This window comes from Hippichthys cyanospilos, chromosome 5 (genome assembly GCF_059441005.1).
Source record: "Hippichthys cyanospilos isolate Australia breed blue-spotted pipefish chromosome 5, RoL_Hcya_1.0, whole genome shotgun sequence".
Classification (NCBI taxonomy): domain Eukaryota; kingdom Metazoa; phylum Chordata; class Actinopteri; order Syngnathiformes; family Syngnathidae; genus Hippichthys; species Hippichthys cyanospilos.
This window is the reverse complement of record NC_142373.1, coordinates 20931717-20954962: the sequence shown is the minus strand read 5'-3', so window position 1 is coordinate 20954962 and position 23246 is coordinate 20931717. Positions and strand designations below refer to the sequence as shown.

General features: G+C 38.0%; 1 protein-coding gene across 1 annotated transcript; it reads left to right on the top strand.

The window, feature by feature from the left end:
- The first annotated feature begins 1420 nt into the window (after positions 1-1420).
- On the top strand, positions 1421-23181 carry kpna3 (karyopherin alpha 3 (importin alpha 4)). The gene is made up of 17 exons (XM_088415134.1): positions 1421-1613; positions 8162-8206; positions 9262-9351; positions 10837-10866; positions 10951-11003; positions 11118-11213; positions 11904-11989; positions 12535-12621; positions 13846-14015; positions 14178-14222; positions 15281-15412; positions 15494-15622; positions 16156-16260; positions 16374-16445; positions 18639-18801; positions 18873-18967; positions 19550-23181. The coding sequence occupies exons 1-17, from the start codon at positions 1545-1547 to the stop codon at positions 19646-19648; spliced, it is 1566 nt and encodes a 521-aa protein (XP_088271260.1). The 5' UTR covers positions 1421-1544; the 3' UTR covers positions 19649-23181.
- The last annotated feature ends 65 nt before the right edge of the window (positions 23182-23246 follow it).

The following is a 23246-nucleotide window of genomic DNA, read 5'->3' as shown; positions in this document are numbered from 1 at the left end:
AGATGTTTTTTTAATTACAGTGCTATGTAAAAATATTTTCCCCTTCCTAATATATATATATATATATATATATATATATATATTTTTTTTTTTTTTTTTTTTTGCATATCGCTCGCAAAGATTTTATTTCCTCAAACTGATACATCAAACCAAGACAATCCAAAGGTATATGACATGCAGTTTCTACATGACGATTTTATTTAACAAGTGAGAGAAAAAGTACAAATTTGTCAACGACACCTGGGAAGGTTCACTTTGTCTACCAGATTCTGTTAAGGGGATTTATTGATTCAACAAATCACTTTTTTCACTGATCACTGATTTCTGCTACATACTCATAAAAAGTAGGTAATCAACCATCATAGGCTTGATTAGTTCAGCCACAGGTCACTCTTACAAGTTTGATTACATTATGTACAAATAAATACAGTACAATTAGTCTAATCACAGTTACAGGGTTTCAAACCTGCGCTAATGTTAGCTTTTTCTCTGGAGCTGTGACTGCTGACCAAGTGGACAAACTTACAAGAAAGAAAACAACGTTGTCTTCTTCTAATTATATCAATAAAAGGGTTGCACGTTGTCAAGTGAGACATCCAAGTAAGGCTAACTTTTGGATACAAATATAAAAAGTAAAACAGAGGACATACAATCGAAAACTGTTTAATGTCAAGTCCAGAGTATCATGTGATTCACGGCTTTCTTCTTTATTTTCGAACAAGGCACGTTTTTGTGGTTTGACTGTACATTAAATTTCATCTTTTTTCTTTTTCTTTCGAATGTACAAACTATGTTTGCAAACTATGTTTTTTATACATACAGTATATATGTTTGACATAAAAATATTCATATATTCATTCTTCCTACAATGCTAAATATGTTATGATAACAGGGTTGCATGCATGCTGTAGGACACACGTACATGAATAATAATTATGATTTGAAATTGTATGCTTATTGAAACAAATGCTCCCATATTTGCAAAAGACAGCAATGAAACTAATAATACAAAAAAAAATCCATTTGAAGTGTTTCAATTGAGATTTAATTCGGTCATTACCGGATGGGAGCCAAGGGGAATGTCATTTTAGGGGGTATTCCGAGAAATGTATACAGAAACTCCATGTTTTTAGATAGTACAGTATTTGGTATGTGGATTATTTAAAATTTGATGGGTGGGACGTAAAATGTCCTCCAATTTTGGAATGACCAAATATATACGATTAATCCAAAAGTAAATTTATTTTTTTTTAGCACGAAGAACGAAGAACGTGCAGTGTTTTTTTCGTAACTAAAATCCATTACAGATCATCTGTCCATGAAAAAGTTATATTTTTAACTGTCAAAACCGTAGCCCCACCCACTTTTACCATGTGACTTGTGGCGTCACTCACCAGCCCCGCGCAGTGCAGCCCAGCAGTAGGAGCAGCAGGACACGAGCTGCCGTGCCTGAGCCTCGTCTCTCGAGGAGGAGATCCCGAAAGCCGGAGTAAGAGAAGAGAACTCCCCCCCTCTCTCCCGCCTCTACACTCACGCGCGCAGCCATGGCAGACAACGCCGGCTTGGAAAACCACCGAATCAAGAGCTTTAAGAACAAGGGGCGCGATGTCGAGGTGAGCCGGCGAGTCTCTGCGACGACTTTGTGGGACGTTTGAGTCGTTTTGGAGCGGCTGGGGCCTCGCTCACTCGGAGGAGGGGCGAAAGCCCGGCCGGCCCCGACTACAGCTCCCAGCGAGCTAACCTCGGCTAGCATGTGGAGTGGAGTTCGCTGCCAAAATTGCGGTTATCCTATCATTTGGGTATTTTCACGCCTATCTCAGCAGAATAGATTTGTCTTTGCCTAGTCGGTAGTGTTGCCACTGAATGGAAAAGGCACCACACTATTAGTATTGAGTAAAATGTAGCAAGCTGGGGGCGATGGAGCTAGCTGTCAGTGGCGGCTAACGCTGCTTGCTAGTTTGCTGGACACCGGTGGCTCGCACGAAGGGCGGGCCTGGGCCGGTGGAATCAGTATCACGTTCGCCCAGTTTACCACCGGATCGATCTGATTCCGAACATCTTATCAGCATGGATAGATACGTTTGTCGTGGTCACTCCTCGAACAGCAAACACACTGTTAGTAAAATTCCCAAAGCGACTCGCCTTATGAGCTAGCCAGGTGAGCTAGTTTAAAGCGAGCCTCGGGATTAAGCATTAATCACATGCTGTGAGGATACGGTTACTTTCACGCTCAAGCTTTTTTTTTTTTTTAATTAAACACCGAAAATCTAAACCCCGAATATTACGACTAATGTGTGGTTGTGTTCGTAAGATTTCAAAAATTAGTTGACGTGCGATCAGCATTATCAGGTAAACCTTTTGAATGTGATTCCAGTGAAATGTGTTGTTTTCGTTGTACAAATATTTAAAATGACTCTTCAAAAGGGCTTATACATGCATTAATTTCTCCCCAGTTACATAAGTTATAAAACGAGATTAAATGTATTTAGACATTTTAAACAGTAACAAGTTAACATTTTGTCCATAATTATTTTTGTAACAATTTTTTACATGTACAGTTTCTAACTATCAAAAAAAAGTTGCCACTTGCTGTCAACTGATGATGACGTCACATGTTCTCAGGGGTCACTGGCATATGATAAATGTTACATAACCAATTCCCTAAAACTTGTGAGCTGGTCGGTACCTGCGCTGAGTACATGAGTGTCATTTTCCCTTGACAGCAAGTGAAAAAATAGTTCATTATCAAAGTAATTAGAAACAAAATATTTTCTAAAATGGATATAAATGTTTAGTATCAGTTGAATGGGGGATGGGGGGGGTCAATATATTTGGAGGGCCTTTGCTAAACCACTTTACACTTTCATTAGTTTTTAACTTATAAAAAAAAAAAAAAAACTTTAACTGTGCAAACCTTAATCTTTTAAAGTAGAGTTTTTAGACCAATTATAATATGAATTTCCAAACTGTACTCTGTAGGGCAAAATACTACAAAATCATTGCTGATATTGAATTTTTAGATGTCATGACTGTTCATGCCTTGTTCATGTTCAATCGCTAATTTAGCTCTCATTTTATTTTTAGTTCCATATTAATTGTTATACCAATTTGCTGTTTGAAACTATTGATTGTCTGCCTTAACATGTTTCTTGCTAGACTTCACTGGAAAGTCTATAGAGCACCTAAGTACTTATTTGAGGTCTTTCCCGACTGCATTTCACATTAGCGATTGGCATGGTTAGCGAACCCTTGTTTGAGTAGGAAAGTTTATTTGTCACCATGGAGGAGAGGCTCTGCATCACACAGCTTGTTTGCTGCTGCTGCTGCACACACAGTAGACTGATCTATATGAAGTCTACGCTGTTGCCAAGTAAACTACGTAGTTTGAGCCAAGCATTGCCATTTGCCAAGAGGACACAAAAATATGACCTCCCCGGTGTTTGGGTGGCATGACAATAATAGCATACTGCAGATTGATAAATTCCTCATATAAGAACCCTAAAAAAAAAAAAAAAAAAATTCACAGCTTTAATATCTTAAAATCGTGTTGTCTTAGCAATTTTGGTCCAAATACAATACATGGGTCAGCCCTAACAGACATAATATAGTATTGATAAACTTAAAGGGAACTTTAGGTCAAATACATTTTTTCATGGTAAAATGGTATTTCCACTTTCATCAGCCTAAATTTGGTCTTATTTACCATTCGGAGTAATGTTGCCGTTGTGGCATATAAATTAAGCAGCAAAATCCAATTCAATTTAATACCCCTTTGGGAGTGGCGATTTTGCCACTTGTTGACCGCAACCATGAATTATATTCTTATCCTATTGATTATTTACTTACATATTATATGTTCTTTTGTTGTTCAAATTATTAATAAGCACCCAGTGCTCCCAATTTTGTTCCGTTCTGTTATAAAATGGCTGCGCATAACTCATCTGTTTTTCTGAGCTTGGTCTTGTGATGTTCACAAACTGAGCCCTCAGCAAATCTGATGTCATTTTCAGTCGACGGCAAAATGGCCACCCCCTGAATTGGATAAAGACAAGATTCTGCTGCTTAATTCGTATTCCACAAATCGAATATTAATCAGAGTTCTATGTTTAGATTACTTGGGAGTATAGAACATATATACATATGTAAGGAAATCTTTTGACCTGACTACCATTTAAACCGTCCATGTATACAAAATAAAGGTCAGGAGCCAAATATGCACAAAAAAACACATTAAGAGTAGAACATGAACAAACACTTAATAGGTTGTTGAAACACATAAATGGAATGCATATTGTACAGTTAAGCGGCATTTATAGTTAATAAAATTCATTAAAGTAGTATTAGTAGCAAAGAAAAATACAAGTCCTCACACTTGGTCACTTAACATGACATATTACAGAAGCATAGAAAAATGTAAACATGCTTTTCTTTTTTATACGTTTTTTTTTTAAGGCGGCGTGTCAACTAGAATTTGAAGGAACTTTTCCCAAGTTTTATAATATGCGCTTTCTCTTTTGAGGAATTTATAAAGGAGTAATTACAAGAAGGCCACATGTTCTTTTGTCCTCAGTAGTGGTAAGGTGAATAATGCAAAAGCGCTGAAACTCAGAAAACAGATATTTCATTGCCACTTAATATGCATAATGAGGAGTCTGGCTCATTGATGTCCGATTCTAACAGCCAGCCAGTGGCAGATACATGCATCCTCACTCCTGTTCAAAGACGAAGATGTAAAATGTAAACTTTTCTAGACATAGCAACTCTTCCCCAGGATAAAATTGGTTCACACATGAATTAATATGATTAAACAAAAATGCAATATTTTTAAAGATATGGCACAATTCCCACTGCTTCCGGATATATTAGTAATCCTGAGATAATCCTCATGGCATCCAGTGCATATAAAAGCAGCCTTCAGCCAATCCACTCGGCCTAAAACTTGCAGTTCAATGTCCAGTTTGTGCTTGTTTTGAAAGTGTTTTGGAGTCTGTGGAACAAGCACATGGCTGCTTTGACACATAGACTTTGCCAATGCATTCTTGATGCTATTTTAGGCATCCTGGATGTCAAGCTACTCTGTAGCAGCATGTTTGCTTAACCCCCTTCCTCCATGTTTTGGGGTCTCTTTTTGCAACAGTTCCTAGGGGTTTGATCTGTTTTTAGAATTGCGACGATTCGCAGGATTAACATGCCACAGATTTGGATGGGAAACTGATGACTCAGACTATTGCTGTATGAATTACTAATATAGGCCTCTATATATTTGTTTTAGGCATATATGAACCATTATTTAATGCATAGTTTTTAATTTTCAACGCAAGAATTTTATCACCAAGATAATAATAGTTTTGATTGACACTGTCAAGATATGTTTTATTCCGATTTTGCTTTCAGCCCTCTGATATTGCCAAAGCAGCTGAATGAAATACTTCAAGCACATCTCTGTATTTCCTACTGGAAATGAAGGAAATAATAAATCCTTTGTTCCAGGGTCATACTGTCACCATCATAAAACCCCTTAAGGCCTAGGCTGGTTGGGCAAAAGAAGCACAAAAAAAAGAAAGAATAAACATGTTCAAGGACTTAATCTTTCACAGCTTCTAGAACGTCAATGATGTAATATCATTGCCCGTAGAAATACCATATCAGACAATTAACAATTTAACGTGCTATGCAAACATGAATGTGTTGTTGTGTACAATCCAGTAATATCTATTACAGTGTAGGCCACAATTTTGAGCCTCTCAAATATGTTGATTAGGCTTAATTTCTTTTCATCGTGAATGCTGCCTCCCACTACAGCTTTTTAGGTGAACACAAGAGCACTTCACTGACCATCCACAGCTTTACAGTTAGCTCCTGGTAGATGCTTACCTTCTCAAAGCACTTCACTGTCATTCTACTCATTCCAAATTGACAACCCAGTATGAATGTGTTTCCACTTGCAAAACAAGTTTTTAGATTTATGGAATACTTCTTTTACTAGGGTCAGCCAGGGTACTAAACATATGTTCTCATGAGTGGCTTTGTAGCTAAAGTTAAACCGCTTGCCATTGGTGTTGTTCACAGCTTCGTCTCTTTATCGTTTGAGAATACACTGCTTGAAATTAACCAAAAACTTACAGTTTTAGTTGAGCGCTCACCTCGTAATTGCAACTTGACTGAATAACCACTGTGGTCCAAATAGATACATGGTATCTGATGCACAATGCGTTTGTTTAAAAAGGGGCTGGGGCACTGACACCTCATTATTTGGTTTTATTGTCAATCAATTGATTTTATCTCAATATGTGTTGCCCAGCTGTGGTTTGCAGGGACACATCTCCGTAACCTCCCGAGTTTTGAATGCGGGGACATTACGCAAGAAGCTATTTGGGAAGGCAACATGAACCCTTTGAAAGTCACAAGATCTCAAACAGCAAACGCCAACAGACGCACAAATACAGCAATTACTCCAACTTGTCACTCCTCACTTTTGTGCTATAACAAGTACTCGCCCGCAGGTTTTTGTTCAGGATCACTCACTGATAATTACAAATATTGACCCGCAAGAATCCCAAATTGTGCTGCCCCAGGTTCACCGTCACCAAAGGTTTTGAAACATTTCCCAACTGCAATACTGCACCAGAGCAACTTGTTTTCTTGAAAGTATTTCTTCTACTGAACTTGTGCATCAGTGATTTGCGAGCCAGGGTGCTATGGCACTGTTGTATATGACCAAATGTCACTTAATTTGTTCAAAAAATATTCTTTACTGGTAACAATTTTATATTTATTTGTTCATTTATTTCTGACATCACTGTATAGTATGATTACATCAAATAAACGATCTTCCTATAGATGGCGAAAGGGTTGGTGATGGGGCAAAAAAAAAAAAAAAGTCTTGCGAATATTTGTCCATAATAGATTAATTCTTTAAGGACCTAAAATTGTCCATATCTTTTGAGTTTCATCTTTGTGACAGTAAATGGTCTCTGATTTATTTAGTCTTTTATGAAATCAGACTGATTATTAAAGACTGATTGTTAAATCAAGACAGGATATTTACAAACGTCAGCTTACTTAATATAAAATATTGAAAATTGTTTTCCAGTTTTCTGACATATCAAATCATACCAGTAATAGAAAATAATCTTCATTTTTATTTTTTCACTGTCAAGTTTAGAAAATGTCTAGTTCAATGAAGGGATGAAATTAAAAACATGTTTTTTCATCTGATTAATTGAAAAAAAGAAATGACGGATTGAGTTATTGATCTAAAAAGTGTAGTGGTACAGCGGCTCTAATAGCTCACGGTTTGTATCTGATCACAGATTTGAGACAGATCGGAACAATATTCAGATTTGTTGCTTAAAATCTCTGTTTATATGTGTGTAGAAAAAATGTTGAGTGTCAAAAAAATAACAAAACCGGTCATTTGTAATCAACAAGAGATGTGTAATCTGGTCCTCTGTGTTTATACTGTATTTGTTTTTAAACAAGCAAAAAATAATTGTGTGCTAACAATCTCAATAGTTACAGCCCTATAGGAGAAATAAAGGATTCTCAAATTACTGTCAAATCAACTGCATGGTAATAGTTTGGTTTTCCAGGGGAAGAAAAGGATAGTAAAATATTGGCACATAAGACACAGAAGACGCTTTGCCTCCTTTAATGTTTACATTTGCACGCTACATTTACAATTATTAATTTTTCTGCTCAATAAGTACAAAAATTTTGAAAGCTGGAAATTTTATGCAATAGGGTAAGTCCAAGCTTCTTTTGAGTACATCCAATTTGTGTTCAATTCAAAACGTCCACCTTTAACCTTGAGTAGTTCAATTTGTGTGTTAATTAAGATTAGATGACCATCTTTTATTAATGGATGTTTTTTTATTTATTTATTTGTTTATTTATTTATTTAATTATTTTTACATCGTTTTTTGTAATTAGTGGTGGTGGTGTGCTGTAATATTTTTGTTGTGTGAAATGGGTGTCTTGGCTTAATTAAGCCTGGGCAACACTGGTATTGGTCAATGTTAAGGGGCTTTGTGCTTCGGGCATTTCCTCGTGGTTCAACAAGTTGTGTGAGAGGTTTGAATTCAGAGCACTGTTTATTCATGCTGAATTCAGTTCTTTGAGCGCTTTATCCCTGACTGTCTTTCCTCCTTCGCCCTTACAGACAATGCGAAGGCATCGGAATGAGGTGACGGTGGAGTTGAGAAAGGTAAGAAACACAGAAATTAATTCAAACTCATAAGAGCAAAACTTGTGGCGGTGCACTTGACCAATGCAGCCACTGGATTCCACATCACTACTTGTCACTGACTCTCCAAACATTACAAGGAAGCACATCCTCCAATGGTTTAGTCTTTGCCAAATGTATCACACACGTTCTGAAGCACACTTCTTCAAGGCAAGGTGCCGTTAAAAACAACAACAAAAATTCATTCCATTGCATTTGTTTTTGTTTCTATGTTCCCTATTGAGATATCAGATTTTAATTCGGTTTCAAACTAATTTGCATTGGAGGGGATCGTAAATTGCATGCCAGACTGCACAGTAAATCAACATATAGCATAGTAACACAGTTTATTTGAAATTTCAACCGAAGGGCTTGAGTCGTGTGCTGACATTAAGGCATGCATGTCCAATTGCTCACATTGAATTTGTCCCAATGTGATCTTACAATGCTGAGCAAGTGAACTAAAGTCACCTTCCCGCAACGTCAACACATTTTGGCGCATAAGTGCGTGGGTGCTCTGGTTAATTTGAATAAAAACAAGTCATTGAGTACACATGGGCAATGTGCGTGTGTCTGTGTGTCTCAATAAACATTTTGACTTAACAAATAGCGGGCATTTGGAGCTCGGGCAAAAAGCAGCTGTGTTTAAACATCATGGCCGAGGAGGGCTGAGGTGGTTTGGAGTCTAGCACATTCCACAGACCCGGATTGGGTCAAGTCCAAAACAGTGCAGTGGCTGGTTAGTCATCGCTGACGCACAGCGGCATGATGCACAAGAATGTAGGCCAAGGGAATCTCCTCCTACCAGTTGAGAGTGTGAGTGTGTATGATGTGTACGCATTCAGTGTGTGTGTGTTAACTCTGTCAGTTAGGATGCAGGCTCATTTTTGGAACTTTCAACTTTGATGTCTCATGTACCCCAGAATGTATTTATTTTTTATTTTTTGAGGATGGCCTGCATTTACCGTGGCTTTAAGAATTCATGAATGCATTCCACTGCCACTCATCTTTTCATTCCTTCTTTGTTTCGTTGCCAGAACAAACGAGACGAACACTTACTGAAGAAGAGAAACGTCCCACAGGAGGAAAGTCTGGAAGACTCTGATTTGGACTCAGATTTCAAAGGGGTAAACGATGATCCATTATCAATTATGCGGGATTGATTGTTGATTTGTTGCCCCGTGAAGAATTTGAGGCAAACCGACTATACCACAAGTTTGCTGTCCAAAGATAACCACTGGGTGACTTTTTCCAACACCGTACAAAAAACATTAAAAAAGTTTTACAATGTACAGTACATACTGTTTCTACTAACCCATTGAAAAAACTAGTTTGTAGCTAAACAATAAATCAAAATACATATTTTAATGCTATGTTTTAAACGATAAATCTCCCTTTGCCCCACTTTGTGTGCACTGTATCGTTCAGGCTTAACCAGTTCTATGGAAATTCACTTTATCAATTATGAATTATTTTGGGGGTCAGCTCAACCCTTTATTACAAAATTAGTTTAGAACATTGTAGAGTTTGAAAAGAAAAGTCCTATTACTTTCAATAGAAATGCTTCTCATTTCAGGAGAATCAGCAAAGTGTGATTTTGCCACGTGCAATGAATAGGTAAAAGTAGTGAAATTGGGCATTTAATTTCATATTACCTTGATGACAGTTTTCTAATACAACCTTTCAGAATTTTTTAGAATATCAACAAAATCTTTAAATTGATTGATTGATTGATTGATTGATTGAAATGCCTATTTAAAGCCAATATGGGTATCATGTTTAATCTCGCAAAAATAGCCAAACTTAAAAGTTAATGAAAAAGCAACAAAGTTTGTTTGCATGGGTTAAACCATTTAAGCCCAATTTTTTCCTTGACATGAAAACATCCAAATAAGTTGATTGATTGATTGATTGAAATGCCTATTTAAAGGCAATACGGGTATCGTGTTTAATCCCGCAAAAATAGCCAAACTTAAAGGTTAATGAAAAGGCAACAAAGTTTGTTTGCATGGTTTAACCCATTTAAGCCCAAATTTTCCTGTACATGAAAACATCCAAATCATATGCCATTGGTAACCCTTTGAAATAATCAAGAACTTAAAAAAAAAAAAAAAAAAAAGAAATCCTGTAGTTGATGAAAAGGTGTGTTTTATGAACAGTCACAACAATGTAATTACTCATTGTGCAAACACACCCACCAAACCAATTTGAGTAAGTGCAAATGCATGTATCATCTTAAAGATCCTGTGTACGAAAAACGTGTTTATTTTAACATACGATACTAACCTTTTGTTTGGGAGCTTTGAGGCTGTCATCTTTCTCTCAAAGTGTAACCACAAAGTAAACAGCTTTGGTCACATGACAATTTTCTCTGAAGATGTGACATTGCCTACATTTCATCTACACATTTTAGTATTTCAGTACTTCATGAAAAACAATTGAAAAATATTTTTTAAAAGCTTCATAAATAGAATTTTCTTTTTGTGACCGATGGGTTAAAACGGGTTAAATAACACATCAAAGTTTAACTATAGCCACTGACACAAATCACTATGAAAAACCCGACCCTTATCTCACCCCCACCAATTATTATTTTTTTTTTTTATCCACAGCAAAATGTTACGCTTGATGCCATCCTAAAGGTAAGAGCCCCTCACTTGAGTCCCACTCGTACATGTGAGATGCCATGACTGTCTAACGCCTCCCTTCCTTCTTCTTGTTCTCAGAATGCCACCAGTGACAATGCAGTCATCCAGCTCAGCGCCGTGCAGGCAGCCAGGTGTCAAATCTCACCCTACACACACACGCTCATCATCCCACACACAGTGGTGAGATTACATGTTGTGACACCAGTTCATTTTTTTGACATGAATGTGTTCTTTGTGTGTTTCAGAAAATTACTTTCCAGCGACAGAAACCCCCCCATTGACGACTTGATAAAGTCTGGCATCCTGCCTATATTAGTCAATTGTCTGGAAAGAGATGACAAGTAAGTTTGAAACATTAAAGTCACTGTGAGCTATTAACGTGCGTGTGTGTGTGTTCCTGTATGGCTATTTTTGTGAGAACCGGTTTGAGTTTTCAATCTACCATCATAGTGAGGACATTTTGGAGATGTGAGGACATTTAGGCCAGTCTTCGCTTGTTCAGACCTCTTTTTGAGGTTCAAAACTTGCTTTTAGAGTATAGGTATGAATTGGGTCGAGGTTAGAGTAAGGGTTAGGCAATCATTTTTTATGGTTAGGTTTAGGGTTAAGAAATGCATCATGTCAATGTATGTCATCACAAATATAGCCATACAACGTGTGTGTGTGTGTGTTCGTTCGTTCGGGTGCGTGTGTGTGCGCATGCGCCTCCCATCTGTATAGTGTTCAGAAAATGCAGCAGCCAGTTTGGCAGAACCAGGCCAAACATAACAGCATTCCTGCCTTTCGGAGGTCCAGAATTCCCAGGACCTTGTGTTCGTTGTGGATGAGAGGATGAATAGTTGGACTGGAAAATTTTGCAAGAGGGGTGGCAATCCATCTCGTATAATGATTCATGTTAACACAGAGCAGCAGTTGCTGTTGTTTAAAACAATCCAGTGTTGATTGTTTGTTTAACACACGATTTTTTAGGCACACTTCTCTTCACTTTGTTTCACAAAGTCCCTCTAACTGTTGCTATTCATGTTCCACAGCCCCTCTCTTCAGTTCGAGGCAGCTTGGGCTCTGACCAACATTGCTTCTGGGACATCAACGCAGACCCAAGCTGTAGTTAAATCCGGTAAGTTGACCTTACAACCCTCCTTAAGTCTTCCCCAGCTACTTGTGTTTGCCTGCAAGCTGCTCAGCCAACATTTTGTTTTAAAACTTTGTTTTAACCAAGGCCATGCACTTTATTTCTGAATTTTTGCACTATTTATGCTGCTCCTTCTTTTGCACACCACTTGTAAATAGAGATACTTAACCAAACATTCATGCATGCACATTATTTGAATCTACCATGCACACTTGCCCACTATTGAAGGTATCTTGCACATTATTATGGGTATCTACAGAATCTGCCCACTTACAGTTCATACATCTGCTCCGGTACTTGTGTGTTGTTTAATCTTAATTTAGCACTTATTTTGACAGCATTCACATGGACGCCAAAGTAGCAATTTCATTGGATGGAGAAACGTGTTTTTTCACTATGCAAATGACAATAAACACTTTGATTTGTTTTAAACTCTCTTTAAATTAAACCAAAACACCACATTTAACAAAAAAACAACCTGCAACATGATGTGATCATTGTTTTTTGTTTTTTTTATTCTGTGTTTGCAGAGGCAGTGCCGCTGTTTTTGCGACTGCTTCGCTCTCCTCATCAGAACGTATGTGAGCAAGCTGTTTGGGCTCTGGGAAACATTATAGGTCAGTAAACTCGCCGTAATGATGTTTTTTTATTCTTTTTGTGTGTGTGTGTGTTTTGTTGTTTTTTTTTGTTTCACTTTATTTTTTTGTCACAATTTGAGGAAAAACTTTAACTAATTGCTGCTACCTGCAAGAAACTATCAATCATTTAATGCTAATTTCATATACATATAAATATATATTTGGAGTGTTGAAAGCAGGTTTATGAATGAAAGGTCTCAAAGAAGAAAAAAAGAAAAAGGTGTTTATTGCTTACTTATTACATCATTACTTTTGCACATAGGCTGAAGTTTTGTGCAGTTTATTGAAATAGCCTTCTTGTCCAGCAATACTGACCGCTAAAATATCGGTGGGTCTGTGTATGCGCAAGATACGTTATCGTCGGTTCATCTTGATGGGCTGATCCATCGAGTTATTAGCTTGTGTTTCTGTAAAGACATACCAGGTGCGTTTCTTTAGTTATCCAATATTTGACAATTATATGCTATTCTGAAAACCCATTTGAATGTGACTAAAGCACTTCATTTAATTGATTTTATTTGTTTAGTATGTGGGCGGCTCGGTGGTGCAGTAAATAGCACATCGGCCTCACAGTTCAAAGGTCCCAGTTCAAATCCACCTGGCTCCTGTGCTCAGTTTGCATGTTCTCCCCGAGTCCGCGTGGGTTCTCTCCGGGCACTCCGGCTTCCTCCCACTCCCTAAAAACATGCTGGCAGGTGAATTGGACATAATAAATTGTCCTTAGGTGCGATTGGGCGAGTGATTGGTCGTTCGTCTCTGTGTGGCCTGCGATTAGCTGGCAACCAGTTTAGGGTGTCCCCCGCCTACTGCCCGAAGCCAGCTGAGATAGGCGCCAGCAAGCCTGCGACCTCTGTGGGGATAAGCGGCTATAGAAAATGGATGGATGGATCTTTAGTATGTCTGGATGGCCTTGACCTAGCATCTATTCTTTTGCCAAACTGACATTGAGCACATGCGCAGTGATACTTTAAACTTCAAATCCGCTCACCTTGTTGGAATATACAGTTTTCCTTGAGGATTGAAGTACCTTGAGAATTTCTGCCTGCTTTGCTCATTTGTCTGTGAATGACAGTTGTATTCAATTCTTTGATAGATTAAAAAAAAAAAAATGTAGGGACACAAAACAGCCTCGATTACCTATGCAGAATAAATACTGAAGATTGACATTGAATGAGTGATATCTTTGCCACCTTGACTGTCCAGGTGATGGGCCACAATGCAGGGACTATGTCATCTCCCTGGGCGTGGTCAAGCCACTACTCTCCTTCATTGACCCCTCCATCCCCATTACCTTCCTACGCAACGTCACGTGGGTCATTGTCAACCTCTGCCGCAATAAGGACCCACCCCCGCCCATGGAGACAGTCCAAGAGGTCAGATGCTTGAATGAGTCACACATAGTCTGTCCGTCATGTACTTTTGGGTTGAGTTTCAGCATTGATGTCAAGACTATCGATGGCAACTGTTTTCTTTTTTTGAGTCTTTCATTTATGCCCACTCTTAAACTGCTCTTCTTCCTCTCCCTTGCCACACAGATTTTGCCTGCCCTCTGTGTGCTAATACATCACACCGATATAAATGTAAGTATCAAGCAAAAGATTTCATTGCAAATTCCAGACTATTAACACAAAACCTGACTGATTTCTTTTTTTGTTTGTGTGTGCATGCTCTGATATGCCTCACAAACGCTGTAGGGTGGCAGTGATCTTAACTCACTTTACAACAGCAGAACTTTGGCATATAGTGGATATTACGGTCTTGAATTAAGAAAAGAGGAATCTTCATATTGTTTGACACTTAAAGATTATTGTCAAAATAAATATTTACACTTTTTCAGACAACCATAGCTTTGCCTTTCCATTTGCTAGTTTAATGGTAATGCTAATAAACATCTATTTTGCAGTATTTGACTCTTAAAGAAGCTTCAAACTGTTTATTGACACTCTAAGTTCACGTTTGTTGTCAAAATAAACAAAATAATGTAAATACACCTTGATTATTTAAAACAAGTACAGCTTGGCCCCCGTTTGCTCGCTTAATGCTGAAGCTGATTAGCATCCATGTTGCAGTTGCTGCGCTTAAAACCTAAAAAGCATCATATTTAAAAAATGCAGCTGCATGTACATTGACAATACAACATTACTCACGTTCAAATACCTATCCTTTATCCTGCATAGAGACTGCATGTCCTGCCTTGGTCAAAAGTGAGATTTGTAACGCTCCACTAAACGCTGAGCAGGCCGTCTTTTAGTACCCCCATGTGGCCAAGGTGGGCATAAAAAAAGTGATAATGTGCTGATAAAAACAAAACGAAGTAAATGTTTTTACTTCTGTTTATTTTTCCGTTACTTTTTAAAGTACGATATAACAGAGTATTACATAGCTCATTAAAATACACATCGTCTTTTAATTATAATGTTAGGTGTCACTGTCAATGTTAATGTCAATGTTAGGTTAGCCACTGTCGCTTTTATTTATTTATTTATTTATTTATTTTGTCCTGAGTCTGCTCTTTATGTCTTCTGCTGGTGGGGCAAATATGGCTACAGCTGGCAGGATGTCATTTGTCCTCATAGTTCAGCAGCTTTTATCTGTGTGCATCTGGCATAAATTCATGTCCCCTTTTTTGTGCGTTTAGATCCTCGTTGACACAGTGTGGGCGTTGTCCTACCTAACGGACGGCGGCAATGAGCAGATCCAGATGGTCATCGACTCTGGTGTTGTTCCACTTCTCGTGCCTCTCCTTAGCCATCAGGAGGTCAAAGTGCAGGTGAGAGACCAGACTCCAATGAATAAATGAATCCGTTTGAGAAAATAATACATAAATATTGCTCTTGCTCTCAACATGTAGACGGCAGCTCTCCGGGCAGTTGGTAACATCGTAACTGGCACTGATGAGCAGACGCAAGTTGTTCTCAACTGCGAGGTCCTCAGATATTTCCCCAACTTGCTCACACACCCAAAAGAAAAGATCAATAAGGTACCACATGCATGAACTCAACAAAATATGAGCATTTCTTTCACAAGACTGATTATCATGTCAATGAACCTTTATGTGATCCGCACTGGATTGCCACTTTTACCTCATTTATTTTAGTTTCAAAACTCTTTACCGCATTTACAATTGGTTGCAGAATATAACTGGTCCCCATCGTTGTTGCCAAAATGCATACAAAAGGGGCATGTGTGTTTTGTTGAGACAGAAGTGTAATGACTGGTTCTCTAGGTTGATGGATAGATGAGAGTGCCTCACTCTTGTGCAGTAGGTGGCGGTATAAACCTGAGCGTTGTTGGCAATCTGCCATTAATTGAAAGAATGAAAAAGAACACAATTGAGTTCACAGGAGAAATACAAAATCCTCCGATTACTTTGAAATCACGTGCGGCGACATTATGGTTTTCCAATTTAAGCAAAGGAGAGTAACATATCGACAGATAAGACTTAGACAATTTGTAAACACTGCAAACAAATTACACCCTACACCAAACGCACTTTTTTTTTGTGGTTTACAGGAAGCAGTGTGGTTCCTGTCCAACATTACAGCTGGGAACCAGCAGCAGGTCCAAGCTGTCATCGATGCTGGACTCATCCCTATGATCATTCACCAACTTGCCAAGGTAATTTATTTTGCCCTAATGTACTAACTTCCCTGTTTATTTACTAGGGCCTAGAACCTGTGTGATAAATAACCATGTCACACACATCATAGTGACAGCCTGCCTCTCCACAGGGTGACTTTGGCACTCAGAAGGAGGCAGCATGGGCTATCAGCAACCTGACCATCAGTGGAAGGAAAGACCAGGTGAGCAGTTTTCATCATCCGCCATAAACGATTTTATAATGGTCCATTAACATGTCATAAAGTAGTAATGAAGTTACAGATGAATTATGTTTTTAATTTGGTCTATGCCCAAGCTCACAACTGAAAGAAACTCTTGTAATTTACTCTCCAATGAGATCTTCATAGGCAGGCGTTTGCATTAAAAAAATTGGAATGGTTATCAAACAAGCATCAATGTTTTTTTGGCGCAAAAAAAAAATCTTTTTTTTTGTGCTGTGTCTGGCAGACCCCGCCTCTCTATTTCTTATTTATCTTTTATTTACAATTGCCAAATAAACCTTTTATTTCCCTTTTATTAATCCAATATTTCACTTGCGATCGGCATACAAACCAGAATTTTGCTCAGCTGCACATCAGACACAAACTGACATCCAAAATGTAATTTGAATTATGCTGGCAAAAGCTTTCTTTGCTTTCCGTCACAAAAAAACAAAAAAAAAAGCTGTGCTCCCCATGTAATATAAATAGCGATTACTGGACCTTAAAAAATGTTTATTTGATAGAACACATTCATTTACACCTTATCGAAATGTAGATTGGGTTTTTTAAATGAATAACCCTCTAAATATTACACATTGTCCTTTTAAGGTACATCGGGACCACATTCCACCCGCCCATAGTCTCTGCAGCCTTTTATAAAGTCAATTTCAATGTCAAGTAGGCATTACTATTTATTTTGATGTGCAAGTGTGTCCGCATTGTTCCTCATCGAAGTGAGTCATTTGCCCTGGCAATCAGGCATCCTAAAAATAGCCCATACTGGTTTGAGCTCACCACTTCCGCACACTTTAAAAATGTTGGGGATCCTGGTGCAAGCCATTACCCCCCCACAACCAAGCGATGGAGAGAAAGGACAATGAAAATACTGTATACATGATGGAAAAAAAAACTGCTAAGTTAAATTTAAGCGTGGACATATTCAAAAGGAGATGGAATCCATTGATATCGCACTGTCTGGCGATGTAATTTGAACTGCTGCTCCGTGAGGAGCACAACTGCCAAGATGTTTCCTGTTAAAACCTTTTTTTTTTCCCCTAAAATATATAATTTATTTATTATTTTCATTTTCTTTATCTTTACTGGTTATTGTTGAAGTTGTTGATTGCCTTTAGCTGTTACTATATACCAAACAATATTGGCTTACAGAAAAATTTAAAAGGTTGATGTCAGAAAAACTTTGTAAGCCTGTATTGACGACAAAATTTTTTGTTAAAAAAAAACAAAATGTTGAAGAAATTGTGAGGACACTGCTTTTTGGGAATGTTAATTAAATCATAATTTATCATTAATACAGTAAGTGAAAGAAAGTAGAAATGTCATTTAATGGACCTGAATAAACTTGTCTCAGTTTGTTCTCAGTTATATTTCATTAGAACAAGGGAACTATAGTACAAAATCTCATGAGGCAAGATCAAATGCCGTGAGATTTCTCGATCCTGGATGCCACGAGATTCATTTCCATTACACTTTTTTGTAGGGTACAGCTTATTGAGCCAGACGTGCAATGGAGGGCAACTAGGCTGACAGATAGGCATGCATGCTACACTCGCGTACAGTAGGTGGCGTATGCACCTAACCGTTGTTTGCAATCCACCATTCATTGAAAAGAAGAAAGCGCTCAACGGCGTACACAGGCTAAATACACTACACGATGGTCCGATTACTTTTAAATCATCTTTGTGGCCACATTTTGTTTTTCCAATCGAGGAAAAGGATGTTAAAACATTGACTGATAAAAAAGACAGAGACATTTTGTAAACTCTGCCAAAAAAGAAATATGCCGTACACCGTATCTAACATGAACTGTATGCAAAGGCATTTGTAGTTTACCACCAAATCCTGAAGCTAGCTAGCCAACTCTTCAAAAAGCCTTCAATCAAGCAAGCAAGCAACAATAGGAAACACTTTTGCGTCGCCGCTGGACCCATCAAATGCAAAATATACCAAAATAACACGGGATTATAGTATTTATCTCGTCTTGCAGGATTTGTATCTCGGCCCATGCCTAATTAGAATCACATACTCGATACCAGGCCTACAACTTTCAATTCCTATTTAACACAACTTTGTTGACTGACCCATTGGGTTTTTTAGCCTACTTCTCTTTGGTAGCTGCCTGAAGTCTACAAAACATTTTCACGTGTGTTTGTGTAGGTGGAGTTCTTGGTGGAGAAGAACGTCATACCTCCCTTCTGTAATCTGATGCTGGTGAAGGACCCCCAGGTCGTGCAAGTCGTCCTGGATGGCCTAAAGAACATCCTCATCATGGCAGGCGATGAAGCGAGCAGCATCGCCGAGATAATCGAGGAGTGTGGGGGTATGTGGCCCTCTTTGGCTTTTTGCTTTGCCTTGCAAATTATAATGCTCGTGTCACTTTTTTTTCCTCAGGTTTGGAGAAGATTGAAAGCTTGCAGCAACATGAAAATGAAGACATATACAAACTAGCCTTTGAGATTATTGATCAATACTTTTCAGGAGATGATGTAAGTCGACACACAGTTATCAGAATCAATGGACACTCTTGCACCCAGCAGCACGGTTCACAAAATCAAACTAGATCTGGTCTGTGTTTCAACTAAGGTGGGCTGAGCTTTATATTTTTATTGTATCAGTTTCTGGATATGAACAGTCAAGCTATTAAAAACTATTTATTTTATCCATATATGTATGTATGTATGTGTGTGTGTGTGTGTGTGTGTGTGTGTATATATATATATATATATATATATATATATATATATAGTTAAATATTGTTGCTTTACATATATGATGAATTGCAGCAAACCTCACCTTTCAATATATTCTTTCCTCCTCTAATAATCGACCACGTTCTGATTCTCCACCAACCTGTGTTGCATGACTGGTGTTATCTTTTTGTAGATTAAAAAAAAAAAAAAAAAAAGTTATACAATGCTGAAGCCCCAAAACCAGATATAGGCCAATCTTCTCCCACATCCTTTAATATTCTTTGAGTGATTTCTACTCCACTCACACCACCACTTTACAATGGATGCTTGGTAAATTTATCAGTACTGCTAGTTGTGACTATAATCTCCTTCTTTTAGATTGACGAAGACTCCAGCTTTATCCCAGAAAGCACTCAAGGTGGAACCTTCAACTTCGACCCTGCTTCCAACATGCAAACAAAGGAGTTTAATTTCTAAGTAAAGAAGAGAGGAGGGGGGAGAGCAAAATCCAGGATGTTTGCTTCAACCAGCTGCACGGGTACTCTTTAATCTCCACTACCCTCATTCCCACAATGACATTCATCCATCTCGAGCTCGAATCTGGCAACCTGATACGGAAGCGTTGAATTCAACACGGATACACAGTCACCACTGAGGGTTGCGTGGCACCCACCACCACCTCTACATTGTGGGTGCTGTTTTTGTTTTTTCTATTTTTTTTTTTTAATGATCACCCCTGGCCACCATCTGGCAACTTGCTTCACAATAAGGAGTTTTGCTTCGACATATCACACAACGTAGAAAACGCAAAGGACGGAACAGCGTCAGCGGCAACTTTAATTGCCAAAATGTACACAAGAACACTTTAGTTGGTAGTTACCTTCACCGACACATACAGACACACGCGCACGTTTGGACAATTTTGTGCATACCTATGTTGGATGTCATCATATCACGAAAAGGGGTGTTTTGTTTTACACTTATTTTTGGGCCCTCTTTCTGTCACACACAAATACACACTTGGCGTACAAACACATCCACTGTTAGGGTAACGCAGGTTACTGCAAGCTCCCTCTTCCCCAGTCACTCCAAGTAACCATCTCTAACCCATAGTAAAGCTTAACCATGGACAAATATGTTCCCCTTCACTCCCCACTCCACCGAAGGTGAAAGGGCTCTAATGGTGGCACAGACTTGACGGGACATCATGATGTCACTTTTTTTTTTTTAATATGACTTTAATTGAGTTATTCGGCAACGTATCCTCCAGCCCTTCCCCACAAAAATCAATAAACTGTCTTTTTTTTTTTTTGATTATCTTCCCATTTAAAACTGATCTACCTGCTGAGGAGGACTCGGCAGTGTGAGTCGAAAGCTAATTGGGAAGCACAGAGGTTTCCTGTGTCCGCTGTAGCATCTCCCCCCCGGACTAGACCGCACTGGACGTCCTATTTGCTCATGAGTCCCTTGTAATGTGAAACTTACAAGTTGGTGGTGGTGGTGGAAGGAGGGGGGATTATGTCGAAATTTGCTAAACCGACTTGAATCTAGTCGGTTTTTAGTTTTTATTTTTGTAGTGTGTTTTTAAAGTAGTTTTTTTTTTTTTTTTTTAAGTTTCGGTTCATTATGTGGTTACTTCTGTTTGGAGCTTCCAAAAATGTTGTGTTTGGACCTTTGCCATGTTTTTTTTTTAGTCTTAGGGGTAGGATGGCGTGTTAGGACCACTGAAGAGAAAAAGTACATTTTTGAGGAAAAAGAATCATCAAGTCACAAGAAATGTGCGTCAAAAGAAAAAGTAGAAGAAAAATATTGGAACATCATGAGAAAAGCAAAATACAATTAAAAATTAAGTCAGAATGCTATGCAGGAAAAATACAAATTCGCAGCAGTGAGGACCCCCACCCCCAAATTTTAACCTGTAAAATTATTTTATTCATGAAGCTTTTAACATTATGATTAATCACTTTTTTACAACATCAAAGTAAGTAATTATTGTGTGCGTGGGTGTGTGTGTGTGTGTGTATGTATGTATGTGTATATATATATAATATATATATGTACACACACACACAGTGATCGTCTGATAACATTCCAACTCATTACCCAAGATGTCTCTAATAGAAAAAAATGTTTAATCCTTGAGCAAAATCGTAATGCTACAGGAATAAAAAGAGCATGCTTTGTGAAAAAAACTGTATGATACACTGAATTAGACTTAGTTATTCTCATAATGCAGCTGTTTCGCATATCATTCTGACTTTGTCCATATAACATTTCATTAAAAGAATAAAATGACAATTTACCGGGGGAAAAAGTTTACCAGAAAAAGAATGCTTGATAGGGGGAAAAGTGAAATGGCAATATGTTGTAATATTATGCCAGGGACATTAAGTTACAGGAAAAGAAATCCTGAAGGCATAATATTTAAGTAATATTTGGATGTTATGCAAATAATGTACATGCACAATCCAGTCACTGCAACAGTACTGCTTTATTTAACGGTGACATTTGTTCATATACAGTAGAACTGCTTTAGTCTCTTAACATTTTCATCATAAAGTCTATACTACTGTTCAGAGCATTACAACTTTGTACTCATAATATTTTGACATTATTCCTGTAATTTTGGAAAACCGTCACAAACGAAATTTTATTTTAGTAGTCTTATATACCCCCACCCCCACAGTGGCCTCCGGCTCTATTGATCAATGGCAAAGTCAATCTGAAACTTTGGTGAGAAGGCTCATCTTCACGTATATATATATATTTCACCACTCTTGGCTGAAAACCTCACTCGTTAAAAAAAAAGAAAGTTTATCTCTCCTTGCCGTCTATATATATATATATATATATATATATATATATATATATATATATATATTATATATATAGACATGTGTAAAGAGTATACTGTATTGACATGAAGCCTGTAAAGCTGCTGCAGCTGACATGTTGGATGGACAACAACAATGACCTCGCTGTCAAAGATGGCTGCTGGGGTTGTTTTTTTGTTTTGTTTTTTCCCTTATTGAAGCAATATTTTTTTGTTTTTATTTTTGACTTGCATATGTATTGTGATGAAATGCTGGTTATTAACAATTGGAAAAGATTTTTTTTTTTTTTTTTGGGTCTCTTCGTCGTGGTGTCGGGCTGATGATGTGTTCTCTCTCCTGAGACTTTTGATCCTCCTTTGGTCAGCTGCTAACTACTGAGAGGACGTGCTCGCAACTGTTGGGGAGGGCGTGCTAGTTGTTTATAACAGAAATTCTAGAGCGGGGGTGTACAGTCATGCACTAGCAGACTAGACCGAGCCACTTTAAAGATTTGCAGTTATGTTTGTCTTGTACCCGCATTGGATACAAGCTTATGTTTGTTGCAAGATTTTTACTTGCTCTTGAAAGAAAAAAAACCGTTGTTTTAAATGAATATTAGTATAAAAGCAACAGACAGCATTTTGGCCTCTGATTGTTTATATCTTTTTATAAATTTTAGATTGAACTCGTCTCTCTTTAAGGTGGCTCTTTGATGCTTTCAACTCCTGTGCATATTAAAGACAAATGTGAGTTGAAAAAAAAGTCACTGTGCCTTTTGTTTTTGTCATTTTGTTGATTTCAAACTTATTTAGAGGAGATTTTAACATGTGGGGAAGTTCAAACATAAAATGGCTGCTTCATTATTTACTCACCGTAAAATATGTAAATCCTAAGTGTTGCAATTTTAAAATAATGTATTTTCCTTATTTTTCTCAACATGCGGCACCCCACTCCTTGAAAACCTTGCTAACTGAACAGCCCAGATGTCAATTGTGGCTTCACGCACCCCGATCGCCATGGTGATGCAAACACAGTTTTATTTGTTTGGCCCCTTCCATCACCGAAAGCCATCATCGCCACGTAACCTCATTCATGGGGGGTTTTCATAGCATTTCTTGTCATGGCACCCTCAGGACATGACCTGTGTTTATGATCCGAAGCAAAATAAAACCTGCTGTTCAAGCCTATGAGTTCTTCGTCGCTTGCAAGTGTTGTGATTTGCACGTAAAAGGAAGAGAAAAAAAAAATCAAGCTACTGCAGT